General features: G+C 42.1%; 1 protein-coding gene across 3 annotated transcripts in view; it reads left to right on the top strand.

The window, feature by feature from the left end:
• The window catches only part of rad54l2 (RAD54 like 2), a 123,921-nt gene extending 112,640 nt beyond the window's left edge, over positions 1-11,281 (top strand). For all 3 annotated transcript variants that reach the window (XM_043708512.1, XM_043708511.1, XM_043708510.1), the window contains 4 exons: positions 168-361; positions 1,822-1,911; positions 3,489-3,581; positions 8,960-11,281. In XM_043708512.1, the coding sequence (XP_043564447.1) occupies positions 168-361; positions 1,822-1,911; positions 3,489-3,581; positions 8,960-9,939 (1,357 nt within the window). In that variant the 3' untranslated portion in view covers positions 9,940-11,281. The remainder of the gene's footprint in view (positions 1-167; positions 362-1,821; positions 1,912-3,488; positions 3,582-8,959) is intronic.
• Positions 11,282-22,180: the final 10,899 nt, after the last annotated feature.

The following is a 22,180-nucleotide window of genomic DNA, read 5'->3' as shown; positions in this document are numbered from 1 at the left end:
TAATTTTGTTTCATGTTTGGTACAACATGGTGGGCTAAAGGGCCCATTCTTGTACTGTTCAATGTTCTAAAACAATTTGCATTCTTCTGGCTGTTTGTGTAACAAACTGTTGGATCCTTTCAAGGGCTTTGCAGCAGATATTTGATGCTCCAGTTGTTTTCCTGCAGGAGGGGCCCAATCAAGGGGCTGGATGAGAAGCCAGTGGCTAGTGTTCGCCCTTTGCAGTCAACGCCAATTCCAATGATGCCTCGGCAGGTGCCAGGTGGAATGGCAATACCGAGTTCGGGATTTGGTCCTGTGTTCCCAGTCAGTCACCTCCAGCGTGCTGGTGTCGTGGTACAGAAAATCGTCACCACCACAGGTAGGCATTGGCATTCCACACCAAGCCATGTGGCATTCGTTTTGTCCAGAGCCAAGTTCCCAATTGTGTGTTTATGTGTGGAGGGAGGGGCTGCTTCCTCAGCAATGCTAGCAACTAGGTGTGGAGAATTTCTTTCTAGTTCAGCGCCATTTTATATGGGGTAATGCCACATTTCAACTGTCCTCCCACTCCTGGACCAGTCTGAAAATCTCAAAGATGAGGTTTGGCTTATTCACATTTAAGAATTTTAAAATTCCGAATGAATAGATTGATTAGTGAAATAAATGTACGTCAATTAAAAAGTGCTAAGCAGCAGAGTTAAAGAATAAGATCCTGTTTTGCCATCTTAGTTAAGCAGCAGAAAGAGAGAGAGACTATGCCCCATGTGCTGATCTTCAGGCAAGAGGATAGAGCTCACTGCTCAGTGAAGAAGTTGAGTTTAGCTAACAGTGACCTTGTATTCACCCCTCATGGCTCACTCTTGGAGTTGGTCTTGGTGTAATTCATGGGAAGATGGGTGTCAGCAGTGGATTGGCTTTCAGCGAGCGTTGTGGCTTGGGTTTTAGGGAATAGAGCTGGCGAAATGGTGGTTATCTGCCTGACTCAGTCTCGGCGTTCATACTACCTTTGTTTCCTTGACTTGTTTCTCTTTCGCTCTCACTTATTCACGTCCCATGCACATACACATAACCCCATTCCCGCAACCAGATTAATTCTCTCTCTCCCTGCCAAAATGCACGCCTTTCACACTCTTGCATGCAATGTGTGCACTCACTTGTTCCCTCCCATCCATGCATGCTCTCTTGCTATTTCTATCTCAGACTCAGGAAGCCTGCTCCATTACCTTGATTGCAGCAGTCTTTCAGGGAGTTGATGGCTTGTATGTGATGGATAGAACCTCATCTTGAATTGACCTGCTCAAAGCCTAGTGCTCACACCCACTTGCCACTCATTCCTCAACCTCTCACATTCAGCCAGCAGGCTCTCTTGCTCTCTCTCTCTTTTCCTCTTCTCTTCCTCTCCCAAACCCCTTGCCTTAAAGCAGAAGTTAGGCCCCTCTCTCTTCTGGTTTAGGGGACAAACCCTCCTCCCCAGCCCCACAAAAATAAAAGATTCCCTGTCTTGTAGGTGCTGCTCTTCCTGACTAAGATTCAGAGCTATGGCTTGATGTTTTCAGGTGTGATGTGGAGTGGCAAGGCAGAGGAAAGTGAGGACTGTGACTGAGAGTCGTGACTATGTTCCATATAGACAAACAGAAGCTCCTGGTATCAGGCCAGTGCACTACTTAGATTGTGGAGACACGGCTTTGTGGCTTACCATTTCCTCAAGCTCTTTTGATGTCGTGCATCATCTGTAGTCCATTCATGGCAATGATTCTCAACGTTTGTAGCTGGTGTATATATAGATGGTTAGTGAAATTCATTTCAATGAATTGCTCTTCTTGCTGTTTACATTTACAGATATAGTTATTCCTGGAACCAACACATCAACTGATGTCCAAGCAAGGATTAATGCTGGGGAAAGCATCCATGTAATCAGGGGAACAAAAGGTAGTTTCTAATAGCTGTCCTTTCATGAGATTTATTGAAATTTCTGACCATTCCTCCTCAGTTGATGCTTTTAAGGTGCAATATTGCAAACAGATCAGAATATATTCAAAGCCAGTGGCCACAAATGTAGGGAATATCTGACGTTCCTTGTCATGTTCATGATATAATTGAGCCCTTCTGCTTCTGGTGGAACCAAATGCCCCCTCTGCCCTATCTGTTTTATTTAGTTAGGTGGCCGGTTATACAATTATGCTGACGTAGGCCTGTTCAGGTTGATCTGGAAGCATCCTGGAGAAAAGGAGGAGTAAAAGAGTAGGGATGTGATGACCTTGGTGTGTGGCCACCATTTGAATATCTGCCTTAAATCAATTTGTAATCTTTCTCCTCATCCTTATACTCACCTTACTCCCTTTCCTTCCTTTAGCCTCCCTCCCTTTTACCATCAGCTCCCATTTGCAGCTAGTGTTTGGAAGTAGCTTTTGGCTTGAAGGATAAAGGCAATCCCTAGTAAAAAGAGAATGGCTAGGCCTGCCCACTCATTTGTGTCTGAGGCAAATATCATGGGGTCTTCTATATAAATTGTAAGAGGAAGGGAAGTCCCCTTACCTTAACTGAATTGTGAAACTAGCAACACTGAGTCTGGGGGGAATCCCTGTTCATTGACATGGTTTCTTTTATTAGATTTTCAATAAAACACATTTGAATGCTACACCCTGTTTTAATACAAAGATGTTAAATCCCTGTCGAGACCTTGATCTCAGTCTGTGTGGGGGCTCTTGGATACAGAAGTGCTCTGTATTGCCAAGTGATGCATTGTAAATCTACAATTTCCATCCCTACATAGGGAGCTAATGGTTTTAGTTGTGTTAAAGCAGTTGACAAGTGGAGTAATGAGACTACGGCAGTGACAGTAAGTTTGTTTTTATAGAGTCGGGGTCAATCTGCCTGCATGATGTCATTGAATTGTTTTCTTTGGAAAGAAAAGGGAGCAATAACAGCATTGAATCCTACTTGGGCATTTTGTAGTATCCTTTCTGTTGGATCATAGGAATCTTGGCAGCCATTCATTGCACAACAAAATCCCAAAATCATTGAGGTGGCCACACCAGAGAGTCTAGGTTTTAGGGATGAATGTTAGTTGGGCACCATTGCTCTTTGAATGTTGCCATGACATCAGTCTACTTGAGTGGGTAAAAGTGGCCTATGTTTAACCTTCTGTTTGTAAGACATTTCTCCACCAGTGCAGTATTACTTTGATTCTGTCCTGAACTTTCAGATTGCATTTTACTTATTTAATCTGAGGCAGGAGTGCTACCACTGAGCCATAGCTGTACACAGTGAAGGAGGAACTTTGAGTAAGTGAGTCGATTGAGGCCAGGAGTGAATGGAGGTGCAACTTCTCAGTCAAATAATGGCTCACCCAAATTTTTATGCAAAACTCTTGTTTAACGTTTGGGCATTAAATGCTTCATTTCACCAAGGCTAAGAACTTCAGGGATGTGAATAAAACAACAGTGTAGTTAACTGGGTTACTGCATTTTGATTGCTTGTTAAAATGCCTTGCGCTTGTATCTTAGGGATGTACATACGCACCTGTGATGGAAGGATCTTTGCTGTGCGAATGGGCAATAAACCAAAAGTGACTGAGGGAAGCCATGCAGCTGCATCAGGTGAGATGAGTTGACAGTCTGCTGGCGCCTCAAGCAGAGACGTGAGAAGAACACACCTTTACCTAGTGTCAGCACATGGGTAAAACCCACCCACAGGATCCATGTGGAAAGACCCAGTTACATTTATACAGTCCCTTCTCAATAGATGAGGGCAGGACCAAGGACCTGTTATTAACATTAGACAAAGGCTGGTGGACAGCTCATGGCCAACTTGACCAATGAGTGTTTCAGTGCACCTGAGGCTAAATGAAGGGTTAAAAAAAAATGATTAAGTGGTGGCTTTTCATCTGTGCAAATGAGATTATAATTGAATCATTCAGGAGAAACTCACAGTCATAGAAAGTACAGCACGAAAACAGACCCTTCAGTCCAACTCGGCCATGTCAACCAGATATCCTAAATTAATCTAGTCCCATTTGCCAGCACTTGGCCCATATCCCTCTAAACCGTTCCAAATCATCTACCTATCCGTTGCCTTTTAAGTGGTTGTAATTGTACTAATTTCTACCACTTCCTCAGGCAGCTCATTCCATACACACACCACCCTTTGCATGAAAAGGTTGTCCCTTAGGTCCCTTTTAAATCTTAACCCCATCACCCGAAACCTATGTCCTCTAGATCTGGACTCGCCAACCCCAACGTTATCTATTTACCCGATCCATGCCCTTCATGATTTTATAAACCTCTATAAGGTCACCCATCAGCCTGCAATGCTCCAGGGAAAACAACCCCAGCCTCGTCAGCCTTTCCCTATAGCTCAGACCCTCCAACCCTGGCAACATCCTTCTAAATCTTCTCTGAACCCTTTCAAGTTTCACAACTTTATTCCTATGGTTTATGAATAGTTCTTAACAAAAGGGTAGTTTACAGATCTATAATTCAAGTTCACATTGGCAAACCAGTGTTAAAGAACCCTTAATGCTGGCTGCTACCAAGGTTATTAAGAATAGACTCGGTAAATCACAGTCTAAGTGATAGGTCACCCTCAGTCTGGTGCTGAACACCTGCAGATTGTAAGAGGGATGGAAGACTGAGGAGGATGGAGAGTTCCACAGGTTATGGAACATAGAACAGTACGGCCCATTGGCCGTCAATATTGTGCTAATCTTTTATCCTACTCTAAAATCAAACTAATGTATATACCCTTCATTTTACGATCATCCATGTACCAATCCAAGAGTCGCTTAAATGTCCGTAATTTACCTGACTCTATTACCACTACTGGCAGTGCATTCCACACACCCACCACTCTCTGTGTAAAGAACCTACCTCTGACATCGCCCATAAACCTTCCCCCAATCACCTTAAAATTATGTCCCCTCGTCATTGCCACTTCTGCCCAGGGAAAAAGCTTCTGGCTATCTACTCTATGCCTCTCATTGTCTTGTACACCTCCATCAAGTCACCTCTCATCCTCCTTTACTCCAGTGAAGAAAGCCTTAGCTCTCTCAACCTTTCTTCATAAGACATGCCCTCCGGTCCAGGCAACATCCTGGTAAATCTCCTGTACACCCTCTCTCAAGCTTTCACATCCTTTCTTTCATGAGGCGACCAGAACTGAACACAATATTCCAAGTGTGGTCTAAGCAGGGCTTCATAGAGCTGCAGCTTTATAGATCTATGGACGTGGACTCCAAGATCCCTCTGTTCCTCCACACTGTCAAAAACCCTGTCTTAAACCCTGCATTCTGTATTCAAATTTGACCTTCCAAAATGAATCACTTCACACTTTGCAGGTTGAAGTCCATCTGCCACTTATCAACGCAGCTCTGCATCCTGTCAATGCCCTGTTGTAACTGACAACAGCCCTCCACACTACACAACTCTACCAAAACTTCGTGTCATCGGCAAACCTATTAACCCATCCTTCCACTTCCTCATCCAAGTCACTTCTAAAAAAAACTCAAAGAGCAGAGGTCCAGAACAGATTCCTTCAGATCAACACTGGTCACAGCTCCAGGCTGAATACTTTCCATCTACTACTACTCTCTGTCTTCTACGAACCAGCCAATTCTGCATCCAGACAGCCAAATTTCCATGTATCCTATGCCTCCTTACTTTCTGAATGAGCCTGCCATGAGGAACCTTATCAAGTGCATAGCTAAAATCCATGTACACCACATCCACTATTCTGCCTTCATCAATGTGTTTTGTCACATCCTCAAAGGCTTGTGAGACATGACCTGCCCCTCACAAAGCCAAGCTGAGTATCTCTAATTAAACTATGCTCTTCCAAATAGCCATAAATCCTGTCCCTCAAAATCCGCTCCAGTAATTTGCTGACAACTGACGAAAGACTGACTGGTCTGTAATTCTCAGTGTTATCTCTATTCCCTTTCTTGAACAAGGGAATACCATTTGCCACCCTCCAATCATCTGGCACTACTCCAATGGACAGTGAGGACGCAAAGATCGTCACCGAGGTTGCAGCAATCTCTTCCCTCACTTCCCATAGTAATCTTGACTATATCCTGTCTGGCCCAGGGGACTTACCTATCTTCATGTTGTTTCAAAATTTCCAGCTCATCCTCCTCAACATCAACCTGTTCGAGCATACCGGCCTGTTTCATGCTGTCCTCACAAACGACAAGGTCTCTCACTAGTGAATACTGAAGCAAAGTATTCATTAAGGACCTCCTCTGACTCCAGGCACAAGTTGCCTCCACTATCCCTGATTGTCCCTATCCTCTCTGTGACCATCCTCTTGTTCCTCACATAAATGTGGAATGCTTTGGGGTTTTCCTTAGTCCTACCTGCCGAGTTTTTTCATACCCACCTCTACCTCTGCTAAGTCCATTCTTCAGTTCCTTCCTGGCTATCTTTAACCTTCTAGAGCCCTGTCTGATCCTTGTTTCCTCAACCTTAAGTAAGTTTCCTTTTTCCTTATGACTAGATGTTTCCACATTTCTTGTCATTCAAGGTTCCTTCACCCTACCATCCCTTCCCTGTCTCGGTGGGACGGTCTATCCAGCACTCTCAGCAAGTGCTCCCTAAACAACCTCCACATTTCTGTTGTGCATTTCCCTGAGAATAACCGCTCCCAATTTATGCTCCACAGTTCCTACCTAAAAGCATTGTAATTCCCTGTTCCCCAATTAAATACTTTCCCATATTGTCTGCCCCTATCCCCCTCCATGACTATAGTAAAGGTCAGGGAGTTGTGATCACTCTTACTGAAATGCAGCAGGGGAAAGAAGGGGTTTGGGGATTTTAATTCAATAAGATGTTGAGCCACATATATTATAATAGTGTTAATAAATAGAGTAGTTAAGGTTGTATGAAGTGACACATGTCTGGGGGCACCTCATACAGGAGACATGCATCAGTTTAATAAGAGCTGAAGATGACTGAAAGGATAGTCAGCACGACGGATTTAAAAAATTGCAGCAGGCATTCCAGGGAATGAAAGAAAGCAGAATTTGAATTTCTACACTCTCATGACCTCAAGATATCAGAGAGTGCTTTAGAGTCAACAAAGTAATTTTAAAGGGTTGTCTCCATAATGTAGGAAGTGCAATAGAAACTTTGCAGGCAATAAGGTCCCAAAAGTAGAAGTGAGAGAAATGCTGAAATATCCTGTTGGTTGAGGAATAGATAATGCCCAGGACATTGGAAAAATTCAATTTAGCTAGGCAGAGGAGATGGCAAGATTAATGGGAATAGTCTAATTGATGCTAGGTAAGTAAGGTGGGGCAAGGCTATTGCAAAATGTTTGAATATTTTGAATTCAGTACACAGGCAGGAATTGGAGAGAGAACGTTTGGAAATAATGGTAGCCATTCCAAAGGGGAAAACTTAGGAGTAGGAAATTAGAAATGAGACAGTTAGGTACTGAACATAAGTGAATGCAGAGGAACTTTGATTATCCAAATGACCAGGGTGAGGAGTATTTTGTTCGGATAATCAAATGTTCGTATAATTGAATGCTGGATAACAGTTTAGCCAGGCATCAGGAACTTATGATCTTGTTCGGATAATCCGAAATTCAGATATTCAAATGCCGGATAATCGAGGTTCCTCTGTACTTGGGCAGCACGGTGGCTCAGTGGTTAGCATTGCTGCCTCACAGCACCAGGGACCAGCCTCGGGTGACTTACTGTGTGGAGTTTGCACATTCTCCCTGTGTCAGCGTGGTTTCCTCCGGGTGCTCCGGTTTCCTCCCACAGTCCAAAAATGTGCAGGTTAGGTGAATTGTCCATGTTAAGTTGCCCCTAGTGTTCAGGGATGTGTAGGTTAGATGGATTAGTCAGGAGTTAAATGAAGAGTAATGGGGAATGGGTTTGGGTGGGATACTCTTCGGAGGATTGGTATGGATTTGTGCCGAAGAGCCTGTTTTCACATTGTAGGGATTCTGTGATTCTATTGACTATAATAGCTACCTGCTCTGAGTGGCCAGCCTAAAGCGAAGGCTCCACACGGCTTGCTGAAGCTGTTGAAAGTCAAGTATTCAGTTGGTGACTCTTTCGTGGAGTAGTGGACAGTGAAGAATGTTACCCGAGAGTACAACGGGACCTTGATTAGATGGTCAAATGGGCTGAGGAGTGGCAGATGGAATTTAGTTTAGATAACTGTGAGGTGCTACATTTTGGTAAGGCAAATCAGGGCAGGACTTACACACTTAACGGTAACATCCTAGGGAGTGTTGGCAAACAGCGACCTTGGGATGCAGGTTCATAGTTCCTTGAAACCAGAGTTGCAGGTAGACAGGGTCGTGAAGAAGACATTTGGTACGCTTGCCTTTATTGGTCAGTGCATTGAGTATAGGAGTTAGGATGTCCTGTTGCAGATGTGCAGAGACATTGGATCGGCCACTTTTGGAGTACTGCATTCAGTTCTGGTCTCCCTGCTATAGGAAAGATGTTGTGAAACTTGAAAAGGTTTACAAAGGATGCTGCCAGGGTTGGAGAGTTTGACCTGTAGGGCAAGGCTGAATAGGCTGGGGCTGTTTTCCCTGGGGCGTCAGAGACTGAGTGGTGACCTTATAGAGGTTTATAAAATTGAGGGACATGGATAGGGTGGATAGCATTGGTCTTTTTCCTTTAAGGAGGTCCAAAACTAGAGGGCATAGGTTTAGGGTGGGACAGGAAATATTTAAGTGTGACCCAAGGGACCACTTTTTCACGTAGAGAGTGTTGCATGTATGGAATGAGCTGCCAGAGGAAGTGGTGGCAGCTGGTGCAGTTTCAACATTTAAAAGGCATCTGGATTGATATATGAATAGGACCGGTTCGGAGGGATGTAGACCAAATGCTGGCAGGTGGGACTAGATTAATTGAGGATAACTGGTTGGCATGGACGAGTTGGACCGAAGGGTCTGTTTTTGTGCTGTGCAGCTCTATGACCCAGAAGTTTAACTTGATTTTGCTAATTCTTCACAGGTTCGCAGGCAGATTCCCTTAATCATGGGGGTCACGGCTCTTCATCCCCTGACCAGGCACAAAAGGGCCTTTCCCCAGAGGAGATCGCACGGCCTCTTTCCCCGGACAGTCCAGAGATTATAAGTGAGCTCCAGCGTTACGCTGAGGCAGCAGCTGCCAGAGAGTCCAGCGACCGGCCTGGCACCGTCACCAACACACATGGAGACCACAGCAAACTGAGGCCGGCCCAGCCATCTGACCAACTCCTAGGCATCAACAGTTCTGCATCAGCCCGTGCTGCTGCCTTGAACATGCCAACAGCAAGTCGCTATATGGACTGGACGTCGGGCGCTTTTGGGATGGACGTCAGAGGAGGCAAGCGCAAGGCTTCCTCTTCTCCTTTAGAGGACCACGTCCGGAAGCAACGGCACTCAATGCCAGCACACAACTACTCTCTTCCTGCTGGCTTTAACTTATCGTCTGTTGGCTTGAGCCCTGAGATGTCTGGGCTGGCTGGTAATTGTCCGACTCTCCTGAACCCCCTGTACAGCACGGGGAGCCCCTACTACACACTGCCTGGCTTGTTGGGGGACCCACGCCTGATGTTCCCCATGACTACTGACCCGCGACTCGCTGCTAGCACTGCTGGCCCCGCTGCCCCTACCTCAGCCACAGGCACTGCGGCGCCCTTCATGCTCAACCCAACCTCGACCCTGCCCGCAGGCCTGCTGCCCGGCCTGCACCACCCATTCGCCCAGTCTCTGCTAAATGAGCCCCGGATGTTCGCCCCATACCCGATGCCCCTGCTCACCAACAGCCTGTCGGCCGGCGTGGGACAGACCAGCAGAGTCTTTGCGCCATCAACGTCGTCATCTTCCAGCTACCCAGCTCCGGAGTTCCTTGGCACCACGGTTCCACGAGTGGACCCACCTGCAGGCTTGGACACTGCTGGCAGTTCAGATGACGATGTCATTGAGGTCACGAGTAGTAACACAGGCTGACCTACTCCTAAGGGACAGGGCTGTCATCCAAATCTTTTTAAGTAATTAATTAATTGACAAGTCATTCACCCGAATTTTATGGCCGATGACTACCATTGTAAATGTTGTCTTTTTTATGTTTTTTTAAATTATTGGCCAAGTGTTTTTTTTTCATCTTTTTTAAATAAAACTTTACGCTGGATTTTTTTTTTTGTTTCATGTCTGGAAGGAATTTTTGCCTTCATTTAAGAATTTAAACAACCTCTGACTTAACTTGAGCAGGAAAACTGCAGTTACTTCCTGTCTTTGCTGGAGAGGGTGGTGTCATCAAATCTATTTAAAGGGGCTGAGTTACAAAAATTGACTGCCCCTTTTGTAGGTTTTTCTTTTGTGTGTTTTTTTTAAAACGAGCTGATGTGCAACTTGCTGACGCCGGATGAGAAATGGAATGGAGAGTTTTCTTCTGTTTGTAGGCGAAGAGGGTGAAGGGAGATGTGGCAAGTGAAGAGAGTTTTTAACTCTGGGAAGGAACTGGATTGAAAAGCCAACAGATAATTTATTCCCTGACAGTTTAGAGGCTAAGTGCAACATGCTGTGTAGTTTGTAAGGTTTCGAGCACTCTTCTCAATCACTGAACCTGGTGTAGTTGTTTCAGTCATCTCCCCACTATGATGCATTCTCAATGCTGACTGTTGTCAGAGAGTGGGCTTGATGGCCTTGCTGGAAACCGGAGAATTGTACTCCAACATGAAACAAAGGGTCAAAATTGAAACTGAGTGAATGAAAAAAAATCATTTTTGTTCATAATACTTGGAGGTACCACTGAACAGCAAAAGTGGAAACTAATTGATTACAAGCTCCCATTTTATGTTCTGCAAAATACCATAAGCCCTGACTCTTCCTCAATGGTTGTTAATTTTGAAAATTATGAAGTTTTCAAATACTGTATGCTACTTGGATTGGGTTAATGGATGATTGGCAAAATTCTTGCCTGTCCATTAGTGAAGTTAGGGTTCATGGGCAGGGGAAACTCTCTGAATGAAACTAATACGGTTGATGTTTTATATAGAATATCTTAATTATCCTCTGGAACATGACAATGCAGTGTCAAATCTCACAGCAGACAGGCCATATGAATTAAATCTGTAGGGAATTGGTTCATTCAGGTAAAATTCAAATTGGTGTTTTTACACTAATATTAAACCCAGTGGACCTGTGGAAGGTTTCCCAGTTTAAGGGTTTGCTTTAAAATTTAGAACTAGCATTATTAATATTTTTTCTTTTGTAAGTAAACTCCACTTTAACTTATTTATAAACTTGGGTATTTATCATCACAAGTTTCTACAGTACAGATGTTTTGTTTTTTTTAAAGAGGGAAAGGGGGAATTATAATTCTGACCAAAGTTCAGCTAATATTTGGACCAACTGTAGTCAGACCAAACTGATTCTGGTTCCTTGAATCAATAAAGAAATGGTAGTTGAATGGTGGCCATGTTGGAACAGTCTGGCTGTTAGCCTGTTAATGCACCCCTGGAAGGGGTTTAGTGACTAATATAAAGACAACTTTTCGAGTTTTAGATGTTTACTGTAGTTTTGGAAATGAAAATGAGGCCTCCATCATTCCTTCGTTCAGTGACTCTAGGTGGCCTCATTACAGTTGATCACAGGGTCACTGTTCTGGCATAAGCTGTTGTTTGCTGCATTTACACCACCAGTTCTTGTTAGCTTCAGCTAGGATGCCAAGAGCTTATGAACATAGCACAGAGTTGGTCATTTCCCAGAGAGGAAAAGGTGAGAAATGGAATACAGGTTCTGTTTTGAAATTGGTTCTGAAGTCCTGTCCACTTTGATGTGAGAATGGTCATTCAAATCTCTGGTTATTGATTTAGCCCAATTGTAATCCATAAGGCCCACTTCATTACTCTAAACAATCGTTTTAATTTTCCCTACTGGTAAGACATGTTAAATTCGAACATATGTCAAGTTTTTAATGAGAATTTTGCTGCTCTCCTGAAGGCAGCAATTCACTGTGGTGAGCAGCATTACAGAGACTGACCACCTCACCTGCTTAAACCCACGAGGTGAGGTGCTATTCCACCACTACATGAGTTGCCATAATGTAGTTCTGCAGCACATGGTGACCACATGCTGGCACTTGAAGAATGGAGCCTGAGTGGTTATAACCTGGGCAGTAATAATCCAAATGTTTGCTCTCTGATGTGTTGATACTGCCCCTGCCAGCATGACATGACTTTTATCTAAATTTGAGAATGGTATTGAAGCCTGAGATTAGGCTTAATGTAACCCTGCAGAGTTTGTCTATTCTGTACAGCCTGACAACTGACTACTAATTTATGGCAATGGTCATGGTGCTTGAGTTGTCTTATGCTGTCCCTGAAACAATTGATTGCTGAAGCTCACCATTTTGGTGACGTGAAATGCAGCAATATTGTCTCCCGAGTGCCATTTTCCTCATTTCCCTCCGCTTGTTGTCCCTTCCCAGTTCAATCAGTTTACAGACACACATCCAGATCACTGGCATCTGTGAAACCCACTCATGGACAAGTCTACCTTCTGCGAACCTGCCGAGCTTGGCCAGGAGAGAGCATTCAGGGTAAATGTATTATATTTTGTTTATTGCAATAGCATAAATAAAAGACTTTAACAGCGGTGTTCAAGAAGCCAGGTGTGATCTGATCTGGGAAATGTCAACACAGTGTGTACTGTGGCTAGTTTCAATTTGATTTTTTAACTTTTAATCGTTTTAAGTCCCAAGACTGTTATTTGGAAATTGTTACTATACGAGGTGGACAATGTTATTAATCAATAGAAGCCTTAGATATATTAGCTATGCAAGTTTTTTTTGTGTTTTTGTTTGTACGTAGCGCAGATGGGGTGAAATAAAAGGGGGCTTTAATGAACTTGTCAAACTTGTCAAACACGGGACCCCCATCTGTCACCTAGTAATGAAGAAGTTACAACTCTCCAATGAGTTGAAATTGTTTCTGAAATCCTGTAACTATTATGTCCTGTGTTGTAAGATCCCTATTAGAAGGGTTGGTGGGGAGAAGAGAGCTCTTAATTATCATTACCCTGCCATTAAATTACCCTGGTCAACTCCGTATTTAAACTGAATAAAGTCTTGGAACAGTTCTTTTTGCCTGGGGCATGAGATTCAGTGCAAAGCTGGCTATGAGAACTACTAGCTAACCTTGAGGATTTAGTTCTTGGAAATCTTCCATTATAACAGCAGTAATTGTGATAATACATTTGAGTTCCTTCTTAAAGTTTGTATGAGTCTGTAAGGAGCATGTAGCATTTGTCTTATGCACGGGACCCAGGCTCTCCCCTGTACTTGCATTTTCTTTGTTAAAAGTGGAGTAACTTCATATTTTGTGTACCAAACATCAAATCATGTTATTTATTAATATTGGGTGCACATCCAGTTTCTGACTGTGCCATCCACCTCCATCCTCCCACCGCCCAACCACCTTTGTGCATTGTTCCTGCTGTTAATACAATCTTCAGCCGACTGTTTCAGTCAGGTGAATCTGCTTTTAAGTGATGAATTCCAAGACTCTGCCTTCTATATTAAAGGAGGATGCTGGTTCTGGAAATGTTTGTGAATTCTCTATTGTTGCTGGAGAGTCTTAGTTCCTGTGTGTACCTTGCTCCTTCAGAACAGATCCACTCATTATAACAGCTGCAGTTTTTTTTCAATGGGAGAAATTAATTTAGTAAATAAATCCTCTTCTCAGTTGTAATTTAACCATTCACTGCTACAGTGCTGGCATCTGTATCCCCTTCTGATTTCTGTTACACATTTGCAGGCTATGTTAATATATTAAGGCCAATGCTATGCAAATTCTCTTTATCCTGAATGCCAGAGGTCAGATTGTGTTGAGAGAATGTCATGGTTTCTTCACATTGAGAATTTGATGGAAAAGTGGAAACTTGTTTATGTAACATTCTGAATCTCATCACCCTTTTAGTGCTTCCATTGTTTTTTCATTGTTAAGTATTAGAGTGTGATATACCTGCAAGTACAGGTGTGTTGTCTTCTGCTCCTGGAGGGCTGTGCACTGGACAAGATCTTGTCTATTTGTTTGCTCATCTTCATTAAATGAGGAAATGGATTTAACACGTTGCAGTCAAGCCCCAAAAGCTGTTACCACTAGTTGTTGAGGGAGTCTGTGGTGCTAACTGTCCTTCTGCAAACTGCTGCTCTTGTGTGTGAGACAGGTGCAACAGTGAAGTGCTACTACCACTGCACCGGACAGGCCTGTGTTAGCTCTCCTTGTGATATATTCACTGTACAGGAGGCAGTGTGGTTTGAGTTTATTCCCCCTCTCTACTTTCACCCTGCCCATAAAATATATTAAAAACCAGTTTGTTCAAAATAAAGACTTTTTGTAATTAAATGTTACAAGTCTGTAAACTGCCTAATGGACCTCTTGTTTTTATTTTGTAAAATGAAAAATAAAGATTAGCTCCTTTTGTGCGTTAGTAGAGAAATCCTTTGGCCGAGTGTGTGAGATGCTCCTGAACAGATTATGTACTATGTTTCTTTGTTCATGACAAACATCACTCATTTGTTAAGGCATCTTCTGCTTATAGCCTCCTGTGTATAAGCGTGCATACAGAGTAAATCATCAGTCTGGACTATCTGTATCTTAGATCATAGATATTATTTTTAGCAGCATTAAAAGTCCTAATAGAAACATAGAAAAGTGGAGCAAGAGTTGGCCTGCTCAACTGTTTAGGATAAGTATAACTGATCGATTTATAATGAGAACAAATCTACTTCTTTCTTAAAAGTCTTGAGTCTTTTGACCCCTAGTCATAGTCGGTGATTTTAATTTTTCAAGCACAGACTGGGACTGCCATGATGTTAAGGGCTTAGGTGGGGTGGAATTTAAATATGTTCAGAAAAGCTTCCTCAAGCAGTTTATAGAGGGTCCTACTGAGGAAGAGACAAAACTTTTAACCTACCCTTAGGAAATATGGCAGGACAGTAAGGGAGTACTTTAGAACCAGTGGCCATAGTTCTATTAATTTCAAAATAGTTATGGAGAGGGACAAAACTGGTCCAAGTTCTAATTTGGAGCAAGCAACACAGGAACTTAAGGGTTGATTTGAGTAGTTTGTTTGCAGACAAAGGAACCTCTAGCAAGTGGGAGGTCTTTAAAAGTGAAAGAGCTAGATTTGAAGGTCTGTATGTTCCTTTGAGGGTGAAGGGCAAGGTTGGCAGGAGTAGAGAACCCTGGATGACAAACGAGTTTGAGGCTTTGACCAGAAAAAACGAAGCATGGCTCAGGTACAGGCAGCTGGGATCAAAGGAATCTCTGGAGGTATACAAGGGATACAGGAAGCAGGAAATCAGGAGGGAGAAAAGGGGGTACAAGATATCTTTGGGTGAATCTAAAATATATTAAAAGGAAAAAGAATAGGACCCCTCAAGCACCAAAGCAAACATGTATGTGTGGAACCATAGGAGATGGGTGAGGTCCTTAATGAATATTTCTCTATTTACCATGGTGAAAGACTTGGGGACAATCCATATCACAATAGAGGTGGTGTTGGATGTATTAGAATGTATGAAGGTGGATAAATCTCTTGATCCTGACCAGATATATCCAAGAACACTGCAAGAGGTTGGAAAAGAAATTGCAGGGCTCCCTAACTGATATTTTTGCATCATCGTTGACCGTGGGTGAGGTCCTGGAAGACTGGAGGCTAATAAATGTTGTACCTTATTTAAAAAGGGCTTTAAAGAAAAATCTAACATCTGTGGTAGCTAAGTTAGTCGAGAAGATGCTGACGGATAAGATATGTGCATTTGGAAAGGCAGGGTTTGATTAGGAGTAGTCAGCATAGCTTTGTGTGTGGGAGATCATGCCTCACAAATTTGTTAGAATTCTTTGATAAAGTGACCAGGAAGGTTGATGAGGGCAAGGTGGTAGTCATAGTCTATATAGATTTCAGTAAGGCCTTTGATCAGGTTCCACATGCTCTGGAAAGTTAGATCGCATGGAATCCAGGGTGAGCTCGCAAATTGGATACACAATTGGCTTGATGGTAGGAAGCAGAGGATAATAGAGGAAGGATGCTTGTCGGACTGGAGGCCTGTGACTCGTGTCGTGCCTCAAGGGTTGGTGATGGGCGCATTGCTGTCTGTTATCTGTAATCAATGATTTGGATGAGAATGTACAAAGCTTGATTAGTAAATTTGCAGATGACACTAAAATAGGTAGTTTTATGGATAGTGAGAAAGGTTAGCAGAAATTGCAACAGGACCTTGTACACATATGGAATGAGCTGGGCAAATCAACAAATTTAACAGGCATTTGGACAAATACAGGGAAAGGAAAGGTTTTGCAAGGATATGGGCCAAAGGGTGGTGTAGAACTATGAACGCATCATGTGCTTTTAGCAACTAGTGCATAGGACTTTCTAAACTATAGTTTATTGCTATTCAAATACTAACCTGCCAACTTGTTTTGTTACTAAAGTGGATGAATTCTCATTGCAGATACTGTATAATCTGGATAAAAGTATTTTCTCATCTAAAGCTTCTCTCCTCCACACCTCCAGCCAGTTTTGTTTTAACTTACATGTTATGTTATGTAGTTTCTCCATCTAAATCAATGTATATTGTAAATTAACTAGGGTCCAAACATGATGCTGCAGTACCCTACTAGTCACTGTCTTCCACTTAGGAAAAATACCTACTTATTGCTTTTCTTCCTTGGCTGCATGCAAATAAGCCATTGTAGGGCTTTTCTCAATCAGAGAAAATCCTTCAAATTGAGGCTAAAGTCAATTTCCTCTTGCTCATTGCAAACTGTACTTTCATCCAATTGAGATTTCTAAACATCCTTTTTTGACATTATGCCATCTGGCTAAGAATTTGCAATGGCCCTGTTTAACCCTTAACTTTGTGCTCTCTGGTCCAGTTTAGATTTTGAAATTCACATCCATGTTTCGACATCCCTCCATGAACCTGTCATAGAGACATAGAGCACGGAAACAGACCCTTCAGTCCAACTCGCCCACACTGACCAGTTATCCTAACCTAATCTAGTCCCATTTGCCAGCACTTGGCCCATATCCCTCTAGACCCTTCCTAGTCATATACTCATCCAGATGCCTTTTAAATGCTGTAATTGTACAGAATTCTAAGGCATCCCATATCAGATCCTGGGGATTTATCCACCTTTATGCATTTCAAGACATCCAACACCACTGGATGACTGGAAAAAGTGACGTTTTGGTTAAGAAAAAGGAAGCATTAGTCAGGAATAGACAGAAGAGATTGAGTGAATCCTCAGCGTATGTAGGCAGTAGGATTATACTTAACCCTATTTGCTTTCCCAATTACAATCTTAAGGAGAATCCAATGGATTTTCATAAATACATTAGGGAGAGAACAGGGCCTCTCAAAGATCAGCAAGGCAGCCTTTGTGTGGAGCCGCAGGAGATGGGGGAAGATACTAAATGAGTATTTTGCAGCAGTATGTATTGTGGAAAAGGACATGAAAGATATAGAATGTAGGGAAAGAGATGGTGACATCTTGAAAAATGTCAATATTACAGAGGAGGAAGTACTGGGCGACTTGAAACACATAAGTGGATACATCCTCAGGACCAGATCAGGTGTACCCTAGAAGTCTGTCAGAAACAAAGTGATTGCTGGGCCTCTTGCTGAGATATTTGTATCATCGATAGTCACAGGTGAGGTGCTGGAAGACTGGAGGTTGGCTAACGTGGTGTCACTGTTTAAGAAGGGTGGTAAGGACAAGCCAGGGAACTATAGACCAGTGAGCCTGACATTGGTAGTGGGCAAATTATTGGAGGTACATCCTGTCCCTCAGGATTCCATGTATTTGGAAAGACAAGGACTGAATAGGGATAGTCAACATGGCTTTGTGCATGGGAAATCATGTCTCACAAACTTGATTGAGTTTTTGCCAGAGAAAGTGGTGGAGGCTAGATCCACCTTTATGCATCTAGCTGGTATATGAATAGGAAGGGTTTAGAGGGACACGGGCTGGGTGCTGGCAGGTGGGATTAGGTTAGGTTGGGGTATCTGGTTGGCGTGGACGAGTTGGACCGAAGGGTCTGTTTCTGTGCTCTACATCTCTATGATTCTAACTTTTATCTAGACTGGGATAAGCAGACTAGTACCAGTTGGAAGATAATGACTTTAAATGCAATTTAGTTTTTGTCAGCAATATATCCTCGGACCACCAAGGAAGCATCTCATGAGATTTAGTTACCAGCGTAATGGTGCACAACATTTTTTAGAAAAGCCAGAGGAAAGTTTTAAAAACCAGCAACAGATGACCAAAAAAAAAACCCGAGAAAGCAAATGTTGAAGATAAATTTGCAAGTAATATAGATTTAAAGTTATTGCTGTCTGATCTGATAAAAATGAATAGAGAAGGCAAAGTGAACATAGGCCCCTTGGAGAATAAGGCTGGAGAAATAATAAGCGACCAGGAAAAGGCAGAGAAATTGAAAAAATCATCATAGTAGACAGTAATAGCACTCATATTTCTAAATAATCAAGGGGCAAAAGTAGGAGAGGAAATGAGAACAGTAATATAAATACAATATCAAGAGGATGAAATGCTAGGGAAAGTAATAGGGCTAAAGACAGAGAACCCTGATGGGATGCATCCTTAGATATAAAAGGGAGTAGAGATCGTGCATGCACTGGTAGTAATCTTCAGATTCTGGAGAAGTCCCAAACGACTGGAAAACTGCCACTCTTAATTCCTTGATTTGAAAGGAAAAGAGACAATAACAACTAAAGGTAAGCTTCTATTAAGAAAATGTTAGAATATTATAGAGCATCAAATAGCAGAACACTTAGAAATACATAACGTGGTGGTGGGTGAGATGTTCTTTGGAGGGTCAGTGCCGTCTTGATGGGATGCTATGAGCATAATATCAATGAGGTGTTGAAAGGGGCAAACATGAAAATAGCTAAGACTGTAGATTTAATATAACAGAAAAAAGAGACTAACAACAGTAAATTGGGGTACATTTATTAATTAGTAAAATGATTAATGGGTGGGATTCAAACAGAATATATTTATATCCCTAAAGGTACAAGTGTGCTATGCTCAAGAATAAGGCCATTGATGACTAAAGAAAGACAACATAGTCTAAGAAAAAATGCATCGAAAGTAGTACAAATCCTGGCAAATAGACCAGATATAAAAACAAAGGTGACGAACAGATTTTGAGTAGGAGAAGAAACTGGCGAAGGAAATCATTAATAATAAAAAAAACAGTTTTACAATTGTGTTAAGGAAGAAAGGATGGTTCAGAGCATCACAACCTTGGAAAACTTACAGCAGATAGTTTGACATTTCAAATATGTTAAACAATTACCTTGCATGAGTATTTAGAGTAGAGGAAGAGATCTATCTGCTGGCTATCCCCCAGAAAGATAATATTGAATTTGGGATAGGAACTCAAACTTAATGTGAACAATATAATATTAAAGGATAAATGGGACTAAATAGCTAATGATTTACACCCCAGCATTGCCAATGTTGCTAATAATCTTCCAAAATCCTCAATCATAAATTATGCATATGATTCTCAGAAAAATGAGAGGAATTACGTGGACTTTACAAACCAGTTAGCTTAGCATCTTCTGGGGAATGATTAGAGTCCACAACAAAGATAAGGTGACTGGAGTCCTTGAAATTTTCAACCTGTCAGAGACAGATAATATGGATTTGTATAAAGGTAAGCCACGCCAACTGAACCTGATTCAATTCCCAGTAATTTGCTTGGGATATCCAGCAGACTGATCTCTTTCTCACTATAACTACTGAACAAAATAGTTTTCAATATATCCACCATCTTTAAAGAAGTAGTTAAAATAATGAACAGGGGATTATCTGTAACTCTCAAAAGGCAAGTCTCTCAGAGGAGACAGTTTGCTAAAGTATAAGCTCTCAGAAATGAAGGGAAATTATTGACTTGTTTAGGAAATTGATTGAGCAGCTAGAGACAGAGAAGGGATATGCCAAAGCACCCATGAATTTTATTTGAGCCTCAATTATTCACCATCTTTACTAATGATGGAATAAAAAGTCTCAGATCGAAACTGCCCAATGAAGCTAAGGTATCAATATTGCAAGCAGTATAGCTAGGAACAGAAACATCAAGCTACAAAGAGATAGTGGCAGATAATGAAAATGAGCAAACAAAAATAGGAGCAGTATAGGCCTACTACATCTGCTCCCCACTTTGATAATATCATAACTGACCCAATCGTGGCCTTAATTCCAGTTTATACCCTCAACCTCCTTATACATCAAAACCTGTCTCATCTAGCCTTGAATATATTCAATGGTCCCATCTCCACTTCTCACTGTGGAAGATTTTCAAAGGAAGAACACCTCTTCTGCCTCTATCTTCAGTGGGAAGCTGCTTATTTTGAAACTATGTGCCATAGCTTGATTGCTCGGGAGGAATTCTGACAGCACTGACAATTGAAGGGGCTTGACAGGGTATGTGTTTCAATAACATCACCAAGGATGCAGAGTCGAAAAGTGTGGCACTTCATCAGGAATGTGGGCTTATTCCCAAAACGTAGATTCTCCTGCTCCTCAGATGCTCCTTTTCCAGCACCACACTTTTCGACTCTGATCTCCAGCATCTGCAATCCTCACTTTCCCTTGTCACCCAGGATGCAGGCCATTGGGTTCAGGGCTGCCTTTCATCCCATTGGTTTTCCTGTTTTGAAACTTTGTTTCAAGTTCCTGTGATCCTTTTGTCTCTTGCTTTTCTCCTTGGAATTCTTCCATTTCCCTACAGGATAGAAACTACCTGTTTAAAATCTCTGCTATGTCCTGGTTTCCTATTAACTTGTTTGTCTCACCTAAGGCATCAATACTTACTTTAGCTACTATCATCCTTTATATATTTTGAGACATTTTATTTTTTCTATTTTCCTTGCCAGTTTACTCATTGTCCTAGCTTCTTCCTCTTCTCTTTGTAATCAACTTCATTCAAATTTAAGACATAAATTTCAACCCAAATTTCTTATCCTGTGACTAAATATGAAATTCTATCATGTTGTGATCACTCTTCCCTACAGGATTCTTTATCTATAAAAAGGACATTCCCATCCCATCTCATTACACATGATCAGTTCTAAAACAGGCTATTTTTAGCTTGTGCCAGAACATATATTCTCATCTTCTTGGCCAATCTGATTTCCCTAATGTACAAGAAGATTAAAATCTCCCACGATTATGGCAGTATAATACTTAGAGGTCCATTTATTCTTTGCTTTATACTCCATCCTACAGTGCAGCTATTGTCAGGGGGCCAATAAACCACTCCCTCGAGTAAACTCTTTATTTTTCTGTGTCTTATCTCAAGCCAAATTGAGTCCTAATTTTGATCCTCTGAACCAAAGGCACACCACAATCATTTCCTTTTTCCTGTACTTCTGAAATATCAAATCCTTTTCAATATTTCCAGTCTAGGTCAGTTTGCAACCATATCTTTGTAATAGCTATCACACAGAACAGTGCAGCACAGTACAGGCCCGTCAGCCCTCGATGTTGTGCCTGCCTGTTTTCCTACTCTCAGATCTTACTAACCTACATACCCTCCATTTCACTATTATCCATGTGCCTATCAGAGTCACTTAAAATCTCTAATGTTATCTACCACCACTGGCAGTGCATTCCTTGCACCCACTACTCTGTGTAAAGAACATACCTCTGACATTTTCTCTACAGCCATAGCGCGCTCCACCTTTCTTCATAAGATATTCCCTCCAGTCGAGGCAGCATCCTGGTAAGTCTCCTCTGCATCCTCTCTAAAGTTTCCACATCCTTCCTATAATGAGGCGACCAAAACTGAACACAATATTCCAAGTGTGGTCTAACCGGGGTTTTATAGAGCTGCAGCATAACCTCGCAGCTATTAAACTCATATTCATTTATTTCTATTTGGGTCATCAATTCAGCCATCCTGTTACAAAAGTCATATTCAGATGCAATGCCTCTAATTGCCTTTTCCTGACTAATCACTGAATTAAAGCCTTGAAAACTCCAGCTGCTACAGGGTGAAAAATAAAATCAAGAGCAACACTTCTTTCGCCTCCTCCACCAAATTCCCATGTTAGCACTCCAACTCCAGTCAGTGCTCCCATGCACCATCCGACCCAAAAGAATGGAAGGGATGCTTCCTACATAATGAAAAGCTAGAAACAGTGGAGGAA

This window comes from Chiloscyllium plagiosum, chromosome 18, assembly GCF_004010195.1.
Source record: "Chiloscyllium plagiosum isolate BGI_BamShark_2017 chromosome 18, ASM401019v2, whole genome shotgun sequence".
Classification (NCBI taxonomy): domain Eukaryota; kingdom Metazoa; phylum Chordata; class Chondrichthyes; order Orectolobiformes; family Hemiscylliidae; genus Chiloscyllium; species Chiloscyllium plagiosum.
This window is presented reverse-complemented; position numbering and strand designations above follow the sequence as displayed.